At 47.8% G+C, this 17,723-nt stretch overlaps 1 protein-coding gene across 2 annotated transcripts in view; it reads right to left on the minus strand.

The window, feature by feature from the left end:
• Window positions 1-17,723, minus strand: part of STAB1 (stabilin 1) — an 829,863-nt gene that overhangs the window by 343,650 nt on the left and 468,490 nt on the right. For both annotated transcript variants that reach the window (XM_069206091.1, XM_069206090.1), the window contains exons 38-39: window positions 3,839-3,931; window positions 610-805 (exon numbers count right to left, since the gene is read on the minus strand). In XM_069206091.1, coding sequence (XP_069062192.1) covers window positions 610-805; window positions 3,839-3,931 — 289 coding nt within the window. The remainder of the gene's footprint in view (window positions 1-609; window positions 806-3,838; window positions 3,932-17,723) is intronic.

Here is a 17,723-nt window from a genome sequence, read left to right on the forward strand (position 1 = left end):
AAGGGTGTTGTGAGAGGCAGTGACTTTGCGTGAACAGATTTGGAAAGGTGTAGATGTGGTGTGCAGTAAATATGTGTGAACAGAATGGGAAGGGTGTTGATGTAGGGGGGAGTGAATTTGTGTGAACAGAGTGGGAAGGGTGTTGTTGATAGTAGGTATTGCTCTTTCTGGGGCTGTCGCAGTCAATAGGATGCTATATTGTGGTTAGGCTGTGGTGGAGAGTGAGTGGTGTGGCATCCCTGGTGAGCACACATACATGATGCCAGCTCTCTTTCACTATCTTCCTGTCTCTCCTCTGGAAGGTCTACTGCTGAGTTGTTAGATTTTGCTTCTATGATACAATTCTTTTGCACTTCCTCAGGAGTCTCCAAATCTAGTCCTACGTGGATCAACTCAAAATCTCAGAAGTGTGGCAATGTCTCAGGATAGGTGGTCCTAGGAGCAAATCCATGTATATGTACAGTGGTACTATGATGCAAACACACATATTGTTGATGGTGTTGAGCCAACAGAGGCTGCATGGCAGCCGCAAAACATTTCATCTTACATGATCCCTCCTCGTAAGTAGACCCTGTATTGTGCATCTTCACCCACCCTCTCAAAACGTACCTGATTTGCAGTCCTTTCCGTATCTTCCAGGTTCACATGTCTCGCAGGCCGTGCCATGGAAGCCCTCGTGGCAGATACATTCCCCAGTGCCGTTAATGCCATCCTGGCAGATGCCATTGCCCGAACACCAGTTGCCAGGCTTCCCAGGGCACATGAGGCACTGGTGTCCAAAGTAACCTTCACAGCACCCTGGGATCTAATGAAAAATGGGACAGAAGAGGTCAGGGTACTCCCCTCCTAAAACCCTAAAAGAAACCCTAAAAGAAACCCACCATGCACCCCCACCCTCCCAAAGATTGGCATTTACTGCCTTTTTGTTAGACCTGGTGCTAGGGAACTGCCCCTCAATGCAGGCAAAGCGTGTGTAAACCTGCTGAAAAGCATTCACTGCAAACTAATATTTCATTATCTACAGAAAGCACACATCCAGGATTGAATCAGTAGCTAACGGACAGCAGATTTCACCATGAACAAAGTGTGCTGTTTCAGAGAAAACAGACTTTTAAGATCAACGACGTGTCAGGGAGCACAGTCCTCTCCCCATAGGCTTAATGTTGGCTTTGGGACAGATGAAGCTTTCATCACTGACTGAATATGGTTTTATTTAGCTGGTGCAGAATTCCATCAGAGACTGAATATGTTTCTGAGTGTTTGCACTTAGTCACAGCTGGGTTGGCCATGGCTAATCTGCTCTAGATTGAGGGACTTTTCTAGCTTTGCTGAGTTGTTTCTGGACATTTTTAAGTTGTGGCAGGGGCACTGTGATGTTTCTGAGTCGGTTTGCACCTCTGTTTCAAGCTGGTGACAGAAGAGAAACAACCCCAGATCATGTGATGCAGCTGGGCCTATGTGCTGAGGTGGGGTCCCTGGGTGTCCCTCGTGTTCTCCTGTTTGCTGGAATTCTGAGTGGAGAGAAATGCAGGTGTCTGTGAGGTGGCATGTGTTTTAGGTTGTTGAGACCCCAACTTCTTTTGGTAGATGGGACCGCTCTGTTTTAGACAGTGAACCTCTTAAAACAATGTGGTTGGCATACCTGTTGTAATCTGCAGGGATCGGCTCGGGTTTGGATCTATCTTAGCGGCTAGTATCAAACGCTGGTGTAAGCTGTGAAACTTAGGCTACACCTGCTTTAGGCTGAGGGATGCCTTGCTCCCGTGGATTGCTTTTAATGAAACCCTTCTTTATCTTGCGGGACCTCTGGGTCATCAAGGGTAGCTTTTATGAACCCCATGTTTAGGTTGGAGAACTCCTGGGTTGGCCCCAGGTTTAGGCCGAGGGATCCTTCTTGGCCCCTCTGCACTGGCTAGAAAGAAACCGATGGTTTGAGCTGAGGAACACTTGGCTCCCCTGGTGTGGTTAGGATGAAACATTGGTTTAGACTGAAGGCCCATGGCTTCCCCGAGTCTTCCTAGATGCACCCCTGATTTAGGCTGTGTAATCCGCACCTCCCCTAGAAAAAGAGGGGGTGAACCCCTGATTCACGCTGAGGGACCCTTGACTCCCCTGGACTGGCTAGGCTGAAACACTAATTTAGGTTAAGGGATCTCTGCAATGGCCTGGGAAAACACCTTGTTTACTCTGAATCTCCAGGAGCTCTTCTGAGTCTGCCTAGATGAAACCCTGATTTAGGCTGAGGAATCCCTCACTATTCAAGATAAAGAATGTGTGAACCCCTGTTTTAGGCTGAGGGATTTCACGCCCCTGAAGATAAAACTAGAAGAACCCATTGTTTAGGTTGAGGGGTCCCGGCTCCTTCAGGTTGGTTTGGGCCTCCGTGGATTGAGGGGTGCCTGGCTTTTTCAGGTTGCCATGGACCTCTGTGAATGAGGGGTCCCTGGCTTCTTCATGTTGCCACGGACCTCTGTAGATTGAGGGTTGCCCGGCTTCTTCAGGTGGCTATGAACCTCTGTGGATTGAGGGGGTCCCCATTTTCTTCAGGTTGCCATGGACCTCTGTGTATTGAGGGGTCTTCAGCTTTTTTCAGATTGCCATATACTTGTGTGGATTGAGGATCCCCCAGCTTCTTCGGGTTACCATGGACCTATGTGAACATGTTCCTGACGGTTTGTTTGATAAACTCCTGGGTGCACCACTGTGTTCATGTTCTGGTGGGTAGGTAGTAGTGTTGGGAGGCTAGAAGCCAACTTGTATGGTAATCTGCTTAGAAGAATATCCTGTCTTTATTGTCCTTGATCTGTTATTTAAATGAGGCACTTTTCAAAGGTTGTTATATATGGTCACACCTGCTGAATGTTATGTAAACCCATCTATCAGTACTGTCAAGGCGGGATTGTGACTTTTGTCTGCGAGGACACTGGGTTCAATCCACACAACACGATGTCATAGAACACATGCAGTGCATGTACGAAGGGATCTATGAGCTGCTCCAATCCAGCCACTGTGGTGTGCACGTGTAGTCCTGAGCCTGAAGGCCAAGTAGGTCCTGTATCACCCAAGTGGTCCACTGATGTTCATGTGCACAGAAAAAGTGCAGTTAATACGTTTGCAGCCAAAGGGTGGTGGAAGAAGATTGGTGGTGAAAATGTTGTTGTGCTTTTGGTTACTGATATGCTGGCATTGTTGTTGCATTGCTACTGTGTTGTAATATTGCTTTTGTATTATCGTTTGTGTTTTGTGCTTGTCTCTTTTTTCTGTTATGTACTATTGCTTTGTTATCTGTGCTCTTGAGTGGTGGTGTTGTGGAGTATTGTTGTGTTGAGTTGTGTGGTTGTTGTCCTATTGTGTTCTTTTACCATTTTGGGTTTTATTAAGTTTGTGTAGTGTTCTGTTGTGTTGGTTTGCAGTATTTTTGTATGGCACTTTTGCTGTATTGCGTTGTGTTGCTGTGTTGTTGCTGAGAAAATGTAATGTGGTGTGCTACTGTTTTGTTCTTAAAGATTTCTATTGCATTAAGGTGTTGGTGTTTGATTTGTGTTGAACTGGTGTTTTGTTGTTTTGTGCTGCTGTTAAGTTGTTTTGTGTTGATGTTGTTTGAATAGTGTAACTGTTTGAAGCCTATAGTCCTTCTTCTTACATTGCTGTCAAACGTCACTTGGACATAATGAAGAACTGTGGACTATCACGTGACCATGAATGGACAGATCAGTAATCAGGAAGATGTCTGTGGTTTCATGAATGAATAGTTCATAGAATACTTCATGCAATAATGTACACATAAGACTATGAGAAGGACATTACTCAACCACAAAGGAAAAGAAGCTTTGCTTACTACAGAGACTTTGGTGCACTTGAACATACAGCCTTGAATGTTCCTCAGCGCCTTCGTGTTGACACAGTCCGACTTCGCGCTCTGGAGAGGAGGCTGAGGGCGAAAGAAAGGCGTTAATGGAGACAAAATGCAGGAAATCCCTGCCATGTGCTGAGGATGCCTTGAGATCACGGATGAGAGTGTGAGTGAGCATGGATGAATGAGGGAGAGCAAGTGTTGTTGTGTGAGCGAGTATGGCAGTGAGTGAGAGTAAGTATGAGTGAGTTTGTGCGTGGATGAGTAAGTACTGGAGTGAAGAAGAGTGTGTTTGTGTGCACCTTTGTATTGTACACATTGTGGCCTTACGTTTCCAGGCCATTACCACGTGATCAAGTCCGACACTTACAATTGTGTGCTCCACAACGCGTCATGGTTTCTCTACCACCTTCTCTTATCCAGACAAACTCCCAGCTTTTCCAGAAAACTTGGTGCATAGTATCTACAGCTTCATGTAGGAACTCAAGGTTCTGACTCTCTAAAGTTGGACCAAATCAAACCCTGATAAAGAAACCACAATCGGATCTTACCTGAATCCTGTTACTAGCTACAGAACTGTACAAACCTCCCGTGGCCTGGGAAAGCCACTGAGAAGTGTGGGGGTATCCAACTATCATGGTTTATACAACATGACACCTTTCTGGAAACCCATCCATCTAATCTTCCCAAAGGCTGCATTACTAAAATGGCCACCATCAGGACCACTGATGACATCAATCGCATGCTGGACAACGGAGAGGCCGCCTGTGGGTCCTTCTTGACCTCTTAGTGGCTTTCCACACTACAGACCGAGGCTCTTAGAAATCCTGGAGACCCTCAGGGGATTCACTGGCACAGTCTAAGCTGGGTCACTGTCTGCATCAGTGTAGGAAAGTACCATCTTGCCTGGCATGTTACCCCCATATTTCACTGTATATATGTTGTTTTAGTCTATGTGTCACTGGGTCCCTGCCAGGCAGGGCCCCAGTGCTCAAAAGTATGTGCCCTGTATGTGTTACCTGTGTTATGACTAACTGTCTCACTGAGGCTCTGCTAACCAGAACCTCAGTGGTTATGCTCTCTCTGCTTTCTAAATTGTCACTAACAGGCTAGTGACCAATTTCACCAATTCACATTGGCATACTGGAACACCCTTATAATTCCCTAGTATATGGGACTGAGGTACCCAGGGTATTGGGGTTCCAGGAGATCCCTAGGGGCTGCAGCATTTCTTTTGCCACCCATAGGGAGCTCCGACAATTCTTACACAGGCCTGCCACTGCAGCCTGAGTGAAATAATGCACGTTATTTCACTCAGGCTGCACTGGCAGGCCTGTGTAAGAATTGTCAGATCTCCCCAAGGGTGGCAAAAGAAATGCTGCAGCCCATAGGGATCTCCTGGAACCCCAATACGCTGGGTACCTCAGTACCATATACTAGGGAATTATAAGGGTGTTCCAGTATGCCAATGTAAATTGGTGAAATTGGTCACCAGCCTGTTAGTGACAATTTGTACAGAGAGAGCATAACCACTTAGGTTCTGGTTAGCAGAGCCTCAGTGAGACAGTTAGGCATCACACAGGGAACACATACATATAGGCCACAAACTTATGAGCACTGGGGTCCTGGCTAGCAGGATCCCAGTGACACATAACAAACACAGTGACAACATAAGGTTTTCACTATGAGCACTGGGCCCTGGCTAGCAGGATCCCAGTGAGACAGTGAAAACACCCTGACATACACTCACAAACAGGCCAAAAGTGGGGGTAACAAGGCTAGAAAGAGGCACTTTCTCACACACTTTATCTCCCGTTCTGTCGAATCATTTCAGGTGGAAGCAAAAGCCTCAGAAGCAAAGAGATGTGGCGACTCAAAACCAAAAAAAATCAAATCCGGCTTGGTGCAATTAAATTGTTCTCTGGGCCAGACCAACTTTGTGAAACGCTGTCCTCGAAGACATAACCTGTCAGGAAAATACTGATCCTTAAAGGGCTTTCACTGGAATGTTTAACCAACTCTCCAGGCAGGACATTTTCACCTTGTAGCCCTAGACTTCCATGATTCTAGCTGGTAATTGCAGCCCTGCACAATGCAGTCACAAGTTTGAGTCACCGATTGGAATGAATGTATGACCAAAGTGATAAACATGATGAACGCCTGGACCAGCTCGGCAGAGTATCTGATACTAAGGATGGTGCCACAACAGGTAATGAAGAGTACCTGAGGTAAAGGAAGATGCTAGAGGTCATTCAGGGCAAGAACGAGGACCTGGATCATGCTCCAGAAGAAATAACATTGGAATTTCGAGCCTGCCAGAGTCTACCGTCCTGGATGAGATGGAAAACTTTGTGGAGTCTCTGCTAAAATATGTTTTTGGTGAGACGCTGACACGCATGTTCTTAGTCGAGCATGCGCAGCGTTGCCTGAGTCTGCACCCGCTGCCAGGGGGTCCTTCCTGTGTGACCAAGCATCACCCAATTCTTCCACTACAGAGATGGGGAGACTGCCCAGAGACTTGCAAGAGAAAAGTGAGATCTGCAACTTCATGGAAACAAGAGTTCGATGTATCCGGATTACAGATTGGCCACACAGTCTGCTTGCAGAGAGTTCCTCCCCACTAAACTACGGTTGATTAAAGCAGGCCTACCATACGCTTCCATTTATCCGGCTCTGTATGTTACTATCAAAGGAAAGGGTCACTTCTTCACAGACCCCAAACTGGCCACTAAACCTCGACATAAACATCTTCAAAAGACCTCAGTTGGTGAAGGAGTGTCTACCAAAACCCCTGGCTACCAACTCAGAGTTATTGATTGAGTTCCTTCTGCACACCACTGGCCCCACTAGAACGTAAATGTGGACAGCAGTAACTTGGAAATAACTGTAATGACTGCGGATGTGTAGTATCCTCAATACTAATCTACGCAGGCTGCTCTGGCGGGGGAGTCTACACACTCACACACACTACGATAACTGGCTTTTAATTGTTACCTGTGCTACCAGTCTTGTGATTCAGCTGGGCTACCCAGCAGCTCACTCAGATGCCCTGGGATGGTCCCCACTTGGCTACTAGAGATCCTGCTTGTTATTGGACCCAGGTTTGCATGTAGGGATTGGGGAGAAGAACATTTTCTTTAGTGGGATGAGGTGCTGAAGTGGGAAGGGAGTGGAGACTTTTGGTCATAATGTATGTTCCCTTACAAGAAATTGATCTGATATATTTTTACATACCTACACGATTCCTCTTGCTGTGGGACAGACATGGGTTCAGTGCGACTGCCTGGCCTTGAGCTGGGATAACTGGGAATCATTATTGGAAACCAAGAGAAGACGGGGATCACCTTGATGTTGTGAACACTGGAGGCATGATGACCCGCTTAAGGTGAGCCAGGTCTTTGCGTACCATAGTAGACATACGGTTATTGCGAGAGCTGCACCCAACAGAGCGCACTAAGCCCATGTTAGAAACGAGATTGCTTGGGAAGACCGACGCAGTGAGGTTCTCCGTCTAAGTGAGAGGAGTGGCGATAGTGATTAATCAATCAATCTATCAAGGATTTATAGAGCGCACTACTCACCTGTCAGGTCTTGGCGGCTAGGTGAGAGAAAGTTCTTCCTCTGGCGGTGGTGCGATGGATGTGGGGGACATAGGCGAGGGCGAGGTTGGCGGAGTGAAGGTTGCGGGTGGGGGTGTGGAAGGTGAGTCTGTCGTTGAGGTAGGCAGGGCCTGTGTTGTGGAGGGCTTTGTGTGTGAGGACTTTGAAGGTGATCCTCTTTGATACTGGTAGCCAGTGTAGGTCTCTGGGGTGGGGTGAGATGTGGTTGCGGCGTGGGACGTCTAGAATGAGGTGGGGGGACGCGTTCTGGATTCTTTGCAGCTTTGTTTGGAGTTTGTTTGTTATTCCTGCATATAGGGCATTTCTGTAGTCCAATCGGCTGCTGACCAAGGCGTGGGTGAGGTTTTCCTGGTTTCGACGGGAATCCACTTGAAGATTTTGCAGAGCAAGCGGAGGGTGTTGTAGCAGGAAGAGGAGATGGCATTGACCTGCTGAGTCATGCTGAGTGTGGAATCCAAGATGAAGCCCAGGTTGCATGCGTGGGTGGTGGGTGAGGGTGCGGATCCTAGGGACGTGGGCCACCAGGAGTCGTTCCAAGCTGAGGGGTTGGTGCCAAAGATGAGTATTTCTGTCTTGTCTGTGTTTAACTTGAGGTGGCTTGATTGCATCCAGCTGGCGATGGCGTGAAGTCAGTTGTGGAGGTTGTCCTTTGCTGATGTGGGGTCTTTCATGAGGGAGATGATCAGCTGGGTGTCGTCTGCGTAGGATACTTTGTTGATGTGGTATGTTCGTGCGATGTTGGCGAGGGGGTCCATGTAAACGTTGAAGAGTGTGGGGCTGAGCGAAGATCCTTGGGGGACGCCACAGGTGATTTCGGAGGCTTCTGACAGGAACGATGGGAGGCGTACTCTCTGGGTTCTGCCCGTGAGAAATGATGAGATCCAATCCAGTGCCTTGTTGCGGATTCCAGCGTTGTGGAGGCGTGTGCAGAGAGTGTGATGACATACCGTGTTGAAAGCTGTGGAGAGGTCCAGGAGGATGAGTGCTGCTTATTCTCCTTCGTCAAGCATGGTCCTGATGTCGTCTGTGGCAGCAACGAGTGCGGTCTTGGTGCTGTGGTTTTTGCGGAATCCGGATTGGGAGGTGTCAAGTACCTTGCTGTCTTCCAAGAACCGGGATAGTTGACTGTTCACGATTTTTTCGATGACCTTGGCTGGGAAGGGGAGGAGGGAGATCGGTCAGCAGTTCTTGGGGTCGTCAGGGCCTGCCTTTGGTTTCTTCAGCAGGGCGTTGATTTCTGCATGCTTACATCTCTCTGGGAAGGTGGCTGTTGATGGTGTTGCAGAGATGGGGAGCAATGCTGGTGTTAGCTTTGTTGAAGATATAGTGTGGGCAAAGGTCCGATGGCGATCCGGAGTGGATAGAGGCCATGGCGTTTGCGGTGTCTTCTATGTTGACGGGGGTCCAGGTGTGGAGGAAGTGGGCGTTGCTTGGAGCATTGGGTTCGTAGGTGTTTGTAGTTAGCTGGTGAGTCTGGGGGTTGAAGCTGTTGTGGATTTCTTCTATCTTTTGACAGAAGTGGGTTGGGAGTGAGTTGTAGAACTCCTGTGATGGCGGTAGTTCGCTGGAGCAGGTCCTGGGGGTGGAGAGCTCTTTGATGATGCTGAAGAGCTCTTTGCTGTTGTGAGCGTTGGTGTCAATGCGTTTTTTGAAGTGGGTCCTTTTGGTGGTGCGGATCAGTTTGTGATGTTTGAGTAGGACATTCTTGAAGGCGATTCTTGGAGTTGGTAGGGTCAAGGTGCCAGGTTTTTTCCATTTTGTGAGATAGCCGTTTGGATTCCTGTAGGTCTGGGGTGAACCAGCTGGCCTTGATTCTGTGGGGGGTGTTTTTTTTTTTGTTTGAGTGGTGCGAGGGTGTTGGCGCAGTCTTCTATCCAGCGATGCAAGTTGGTGGTGGCTGTGTTGGGGACTGGGGTCCCGGGGGGGGGGGGAGGAACCCCGGGCGATGGTGGCGATCAGTTGATCCGTTGATATTTTGCTCCAGTTGCGTCGGGGGGCTTGTGTGCGGTGGTGGTGAGTGACTGGTTTCTGGTAGGAGAAGTGGATGCATCGGTGGTCTGTCCAGCTGAGTTCGGTGGTGTGGCTGAAGGAGACGTGGTTGCTGGCTGAGAAGATGGGATCGAGTGTGTGGCCTGCGGAGTGGGTGGGTGAAGTGACAAGTTGCTTGAGGCAGAGGTTGGCGATTAGGTTGGTGGTGTTGGTATCGTTATTTTCCAGGTGGAAGTTCAGATCGCCAAAGAGGATGTAGTTTGTTGAGGTGAGGGCTTGGGAGCTGATGGTGTCAGTGATGTCGTCGCAGAACTGCAGTCTAGGGCCAGGGGGTCTGTAGACCAGTGTTCCTCTGAGTGTGTTGTTGGCGTTGATGTGGATTTTGAAGTGGAGGTGCTCGGTGGATTTGATGGTGTCCTCGGAGTTGGTAGAGACTCATATGGTGTTTTTGTGGACTATGGCGATTCCTCCTCCTGGTTTGTTGCTGCGGTCTCTTCTGGTGATCTTGTAGTTTTCTGGTATGGCTATGGCTATGTCTGGTTCCGAGGCTAAGTTCATCCAGGTTTCGGTGAGGAATGCGATGTTGGGCGAGTGTGTGGTCAGTAGGTCCCAGAGTTCAATTGCATGTTTGTGGACGGAGCGGGTGTTCAGCAGGATGTATCTTAGACGGCTGTCTGTTGTTTTGATATGGTGTTCAGGGGTTAGGTAGCAGGTGAAGTTGCAGGCTTTGCAGGAGAAGGGTCCTCTGGTGCGCGATGGTGTGGACTGGAAGCAGATAGAGGAGCGTCCTGGATTGAGGGCGTGGAGTTCGTCAGCAGTGTAATGGTGATTGGTGGCGGGGGCGGGTTGGCCAGGGGGGTCTGGCGCTGGGCACGGTAATTGGCACGGACGGGCGCAGACGGTCTTGCCTGCGGCCGGCATAAAAGGGGAGGTGGGAGGGAGTGGCAGCTGGGAGGAAGCGGTGGATTGACCAATGGAAGGGCAGGGGGGCTGGGCAGCCGGGGGAGGCAAGAGAATGGGAAGAGACTCGAGGAGGGAGGGGGCGAGGCCGCGGGGGTGCAGCGGCTTACGAGAAAAAAAGCAAAGAATACACAGGGAGTTGAAAAAGGATACCAACAAGAGGAAGGCATCTGGCAGTAGTGTAGGTGACGAGGAAGCGACCTACCTGCTAGAAAAGAAGTGCAATGGTGCGCCCTCGATGCCAAAGACGACAAGGGAGCGAGCTGTATTACACCAGGGAGCAAGGTCTATTACACAAGGGAGCAAGCTATATCACACAAGGGAGCAAGCTATATCACACAAGGGAGCTAGCTATATCACACAAGGGAGCGAGCTATATCACACAAGGGAGCGAGCTATATCACACAAGGGAGCAAGCTATATCACACAAGGGAGCAAGCTATATCACACAAGGGAGCACGCTATATCACACAAGGGAGCACGCTATATCACACAAGGGAGCACGCTATATCACACAAGGGAGCACGCTATATTACACAAGGGAGAAAACTATATTACACAAGGGAGAAAACTATATTACACAAGGGAGCAAGCTATATCACACTGCATCATTTTCTCATGGGTATGGAAGGCACAATAGCGTGCTTGTATGGTCCAAACATTGGTTGTAACCGGGATTACCAAACCAATTTTATTGGGATGCTTAGTGGCCAAGATGAACCTAGAACACACCCTGAAAACTATATTAAAAAAGCACTTGGTGAAAACATGGGAAAGACATTTGAAAAAAATGAACAGGGATATAGACATCTTGACTAGAAATACTCAGCCTAGAATTGAAAGTGGGGACTTATCCTATCTCTGAAACAAATTCTTGACCATAATTCAGCTCAAATGGATCCCTACAATCTTCTAAATATTTAATCTTCAACTAGCGTTTAGGTTGTCAATATTGGTGAGAGCGCTAAAGAAATTGTAGTGTTTCTTTGGGAGTATTAAAAAGTTAAGCTTCAGCCTTAGACTCATTCAGTCCATATCCTCCCTAATTTGAATAGTTCTTCCCTGATCGATCGGACTGTTAACCTCGCTGAAGTATTTGAACCAGTCTTGGGCTATAATGCGAAGTGACCTGGACACAGCTTGGTCACTGAAATCCCCTCAACCAGGGCGATGCTGTTTCTAGAGACCGATTAAAGCTGCTGGGGTTCAATAAAGAGATCTCAAAGGATCGGAGACCGAGGGAGCATTAATGCTACTGATAATAGTACGAGGGGAAGAGTCAACCTGGTGAGCCTGGAAAGGAAATTGAAAGACTTCAAAAATCTAGAACACACGAGGTTGAAGGTCTTCTCAACATCAAGTAAGACCAGACCTGCTGGAACCTTCTTGTCTAGAAGGAATCAGATGCTGCCACTGAAGCGGGGGACTGTGTGTTCATTTCCTACCTGGTATAGATCCATTCTGTTTGTTGTGAATTAGGGGGTTCCACCAAGAGTACCCGGCTCAGTATAATTTAGCAACATCTTATAGCCAGTATTTCACAAAATAACGGGGCGGTAGGAAACAAATTATGATGGGGGCTTTCCACGTTAAACAAGCCTATTGAAACTCCTTTACCAAAGGAGAGTGGGGCTTTACCACCCATGCATATTGGTAAATAACTTAAGGGCATGAGTTAAATCGCCGAGAAGAATGTTAGAAAATTCAAGTCCAAGATGGTCTCCCGGTGGGGATTTACCTGCTTGCAATTCTTGCAATGTCTCTTTTACTTCAGTATCTGAAGGGGAGGCCAACAGTTGGGCCAAGACAGCTGTGAAAAAAGTTCACTTTCATAATTAACTTCAAGGGAGATCTTTTCATACAGATTTAAAAAGTTTCCAAAATAGCATTAAGGTTCTGCTGTTTTTGTTGGTAACAATTCATAGACGGAAATGTAACAGACGTGATAGGGTTGAGATCAGCCCTTTCTCTCGCTGCCTTTGCTAAAACCCGCTCTATTTCCACACCCTCACCTCATACACTTGCCTTTCATAGGCACTATCATTCATAATCTCCTTTTGATGACAGGTTTCTATGATAGTCAGCTGGGCTTCTCCACTCCTTCCTATAAGGTCTGTAGATGCTCACATAAGCGCCTACATTCAGCCTGATGTAGAACCAAATGCAATCTCTCCAGCTCGCAGGCTTCCACCTCTTGTTCATGCAATGTAAGTAAGATTAGAATTCCTCATTGTGGCTTTAAGTACTTCCCAGACAATTGAGGGCTTGCCTTTGCCAGTACTGATGAGAAAACAGCTTCCAGTTTAGGCTTGGATAGTTAGAACATTAGAGTCTGAAGCGAACAATGTTTTATGCAACTTCCATCTTCAGGGGTTGAGCCTCTATTGAATTTCTGAAGGTAACAAAGAACACAACAGAATGGTCTGAGAAGAATGCCACTGATAGCTCACATTTAGAAATATTTAGAGCATCAAGGTGTGACCCAAAACAAATCCTTTTTTGGATCCCACACCCACAATTAAAGACAGAGAGTCTCTTACTACTCCTCTACAGCTTGCCTAAGCTATAGACCTGCAGTGCACGGAAGCACCACCATCCTTACTCCAGTAATGGCGGACAACGGAAGATGCTTTGAAACAGCAGACAGGATCCAACAAACGTCTGTCCTAATAAAAGAACATTGTAGTATTTCCATCATCCTCCGCAGGACTAATGCCTAGCACAGCAGGCATCCCTAAAGAACACTCTGCCGCAGTACATACAACACACACAAATAAAAGCCAAGAGTTGTGTATACTATGTGGTCGACCAGGGCGCCATCTCAAAGTCCTATAACCGCTGCTAGGGACCAGAACCCAAACCGTTAGGTGTCAGGATGTGGTTCACCTACCCTGGAGCTTTGGTCCCACACACCGCGCTGCTCCGAAGTTCCTGAACTTGCAAGTCATCAGGCGCAGAAGAGGATGGTCTGGGTGCCATTAGGTCTTGGGTGTCAGAGCCTCCCTCTACATCGAACACAAAAATAAAGGCAAGAGTCGTCCTCAGGGGCCGTCATCGGTCTTGCTAATGGTGACAACCATCTCAAGCGCCTGGAGTGTAAGTTCCTCATGGTCCATCGTGGCCTTGCTAGGCAATCATGATACCTTGATGTTGCGGCGAGACTTGTTGCTGGATCTTAGAATTTTTGCAACCGATTATCCAGTGAAGTCAACAAACAACATCCTTCAAAGCAGACAAATAATTTCACACCTCATGTACAAAGGACGCAGACTTGCATTTGCTTTCCAGAAAGAGTCATCCTTTAAGGGTACAAACTCTATTTCAGGGGTCTCTAACCTTTTCTGTGGTGAGAATTACAACTCGTGCATCATTACCAGATGCCCGATGCCCAGCTTCATTCACTTCAAAAGCCTAATGTTCAGGAGACCGATACTATGCCATGGTTTGAACAAACTACTTTGACTAGGGGCACTATGACAGGGCTGCCATGTGTGTCTGCGAGAGCATTGTCTTTGGAAATGTATGAACATGTGTACATATGAATGGGATGTACGTGTACAGGTGACTGGGAGACTGGTCTATGTTCTTGTGGCACAAGACATACCTTTGACCAATGTAGTACCGTTACATGTATAACACAAACATAAACCATTTGTTTTAAATGGTAGAAATTTAAAGTGCAGAAAAATGTCCTGCAGCAATGTTAAAGATATGGAACATTTTTCTGCACTTTCAATTTTTCCCATTTGAAAACAAATACTGTATTTTTCTGTAATTTATTTGGCACAGTGTTCACTGGGAACAAGAGGCCTGTGGTTTGTAAATATGAAACTTTGAAATGGCAGAAAATTAAAATGAAGGGTTAACTTATTCATTAAGCTATTTTTTTGTTTAATTTTTTTCCCATTTAACAGCATTCAGAAACAACATTTGGTTCTCAGCCTCCAATATTGAGTTCACAAGGACTTTTATTTAAGAGTTAAATACCTCAGTGCTTCAGTTCTTCACGTCTGTGCCGTGGGCCATAAATCTGACTGAGCACTGCAGGGGGACAGACCCTGCTATAAAGATGATAATGTAAAACAAACACAGCCTTCCCCTAACTTTAAAAGGAAAGTGTGATCCTCTGCTTACGTACAAATTAACTCAAGGACACGAGCTACTCTCAAGGTGTCTGCGAGCTACTGGTAGCTGATGATTGAAAGGTTGGAGACACCCACTCTATTTCAAAACTTTCATGGGTGTTTTGAGCGTTGAGCAGGGCTCATCTCTTAGGATTACAAATTTAAAGAATTGGTAATAGCACAAGAAGTCATTCATTTGGATTAGGGTGGATTAGGGTGTCTATCACGCAATATATTGTTTCACCAGATATTTTGATAATCTAATCAAGTTCTGTCTAATCAATGCTTTCATAATGGAAGTCAGTTGAATCACGTTGGCACTGAAATGTTGTTGTTAGACAACTATGGTATGAAGATAGTTAACATCTGATTACAGCTCAGAAGAAATATTGAGTTTAATTTCAAAACAGACAGTGGGACATGGAGAGTGTTAGCACGTACATCATGTGTGGCGTCAGAAGTTAACTTCCAAGGCCGAGACTACAGTGCTACTGAAGTCTTCTCTTTTTAGATATCAGCCCACCTGCAGCAAAGGCTGAGCCCAGTTACGCAACCAGGCGGTGAAAAGATGTCCAGAGTCTCTGTTGCTCCTTGTCCAGCTCACCTTCGCTGGAGTGCACCATTAACCTACACAGTAACAGTCTGAAGTTGGCTGTGGGTTTGGCGTGGTGTGGGAACTCCCATCGCTTTTGTGGGACCTGGATAGTGTGGTTATTGCACCCTGAAGTTAAGAATAATAAGTGCATTTTCACAGAATCCAGCAATATCCTCCATGGAAACCAACACAGCACAAATGACTGTCTAAAGCAGAGTGTGCAACCTCACAACAGAACCACACACACACGCCAATGCAAAATGCACCTAGTGTGAGAAGGTAGCCTCTTTCTAGCCTTGTTACCCCCACTTTTGGCCTGTTTGTGAGAGTATGTCAGGGTGTTTGTCACTGTTTTCACTGTCTCACTGGGATCCTGATAGCCAGGCCTCAGTGCTCATAGTGAAAACACTATGTTTTCAGTATGTTTGTTATGTGTCACTGGGATCCTGCTGGTCAGGACCCCAGTGCTCATAGGTTTGTGGCCTATATGTATGTGTCACTGGGACCCTGTCACACAGGGCCCCAGTGCTCATAGGTGTGCATGTATGTGTTCCCTGTGTGGTGCCTAACTGTCTCACTGAGGCTCTGCTAACCAGAACCTCAGTGGTTATGCTCTCTCATTACTTTTAAATTGTCACTAACAGGCTAGTGACCAATTTTACCAATTCACATTGGCTTACTGGAACACCCTTATAATTCCCTAGTATATGGTACTAAGGTACCCAGGGTATTGGGGTTCCAGGAGATCCCTATGGGCTGCAGCATTTCTTTTGCCACCCATAGGGAGCTCTGACAATTCTTACACAGGCCTGCCACTGCAGCCTGAGTGAAATAACGTCCACGTTATTTCACAGCCATTTTACACTGCACTTAAGTAACTTATAAGTCACCTATATGTCTAACCTTTACCTGGTAAAGGTTAGGTGCAAAGTTACTTAGTGTGAGGGCACCCTGGCACTAGCCAAGGTGCCCCCACATTGTTCAGAGCCAATTCCCTGAACTTTGTGAGTGCGGGGACACCATTACACGCGTGCACTACATATAGGTCACTACCTATATGTAGCTTCACCATGGTAACTCCGAATATGGCCATGTAACATGTCTATGATCATGGAATTGCCCCCTCTATGCCATCCTGGCATAGTTGGCACAATCCCATGATCCCAGTGGTCTGTAGCACAGACCCTGGTACTGCCAAACTGCCCTTCCTGGGGTTTCACTGCAGCTGCTGCTGCTGCCAACCCCTCAGACAGGCAGCTGCCCTCCTGGGGTCCAGCCAGGCCTGGCCCAGGATGGCAGAACAAAGAACTTCCTCTGAGAGAGGGTGTGACACCCTCTCCCTTTGGAAAATGGTGTGAAGGCAGGGGAGGAGTAGCCTCCCCCAGCCTCTGGAAATGCTTTCTTGGGCACAGATGTGCCCAATTCTGCATAAGCCAGTCTACACCGGTTCAGGGACCCCTTAGCCCCTGCTCTGGCGCGAAACTGGACAAAGGAAAGGGGAGTGACTACTCCCCTGACCTGCACCTCCCCTGGGAGGTGTCCAGAGCTCCTCCAGTGTGCTCCAGACCTCTGCCATCTTGGAAACAGAGGTGCTGCTGGCACACTGGACTGCTCTGAGTGGCCAGTGCCACCAGGTGACGTCAGAGACTCCTGCTGATAGGCTCCTTCAGGTGTTAGTAGCCTATCCTCTCTCCTAAGTAGCCAAACCCTCTTTTCTGGCTATTTAGGGTCTCTGTCTCTGGGGAAACTTTAGATAACGAATGCATGAGCTCAGCCGAGTTCCTCTGCATCTCTCTCTTCACCTTCTGATAAGGAAACGACCGCTGACCGCGCTGGAAGCCTGCAAACCTGCAACATAGTAGCAAAGACGACTACTGCAACTCTGTAACGCTGATCCTGCCGCCTTCTCGACTGTTTTCCTGCTTGTGCATGCTGTGGGGGTAGCCTGCCTCCTCTCTGCACCAGAAGCTCCGAAGAAATCTCCCGTGGGTCGACGGAATCTTCCCCCTGCAACCGCAGGCACCAAAAAGCTGCATTACTGGTCCCTTGGGTCTCCTCTCAGCACGACGAGCGAGGTCCCTCGAATCCAGCGACGCTGTCCAAGTGACCCCCACAGTCCAGTGACTCTTCAGCCCAAGTTTGGTGGAGGTAAGTCCTTGCCTCACCTCGCTGGGCTGCATTGCTGGGAACCGCGACTTTGCAGCTACTCCGGCCCCTGTGCACTTCCGGCAGAAATCCTTCGTGCACAGCCAAGCCTGGGTCCACGGCACTCTAAACCTGCATTGCACGACTTTCTAAGTTGGTCTCCGGCGACGTGGGACTCCTTTGTGCAACTTCGGCGAGCACCGTTTCACACATCCTCGTAGTGCCTGTTTCTGGCACTTCTCCGGGTGCTACCTGCTTCAGTGAGGGCTCTTTGTCTTGCTCGACGTCCCCTCTCTCTGCAGGTCGGATTTGCGACCTCCTGGTCCCTCCTGGGCCCCAGCAGCGTCCAAAAACGCCAAACGCACGATTTGCGTGTAGCAAGGCTTGTTGGCGTCCTTCCGGCAGGAAAACACTTCTGCACGACTCTCCAAGGCGAG

The sequence above is a fragment of the Pleurodeles waltl genome, chromosome 9 (assembly GCF_031143425.1).
Source record: "Pleurodeles waltl isolate 20211129_DDA chromosome 9, aPleWal1.hap1.20221129, whole genome shotgun sequence".
Lineage (NCBI taxonomy): Eukaryota > Metazoa > Chordata > Amphibia > Caudata > Salamandridae > Pleurodeles > Pleurodeles waltl.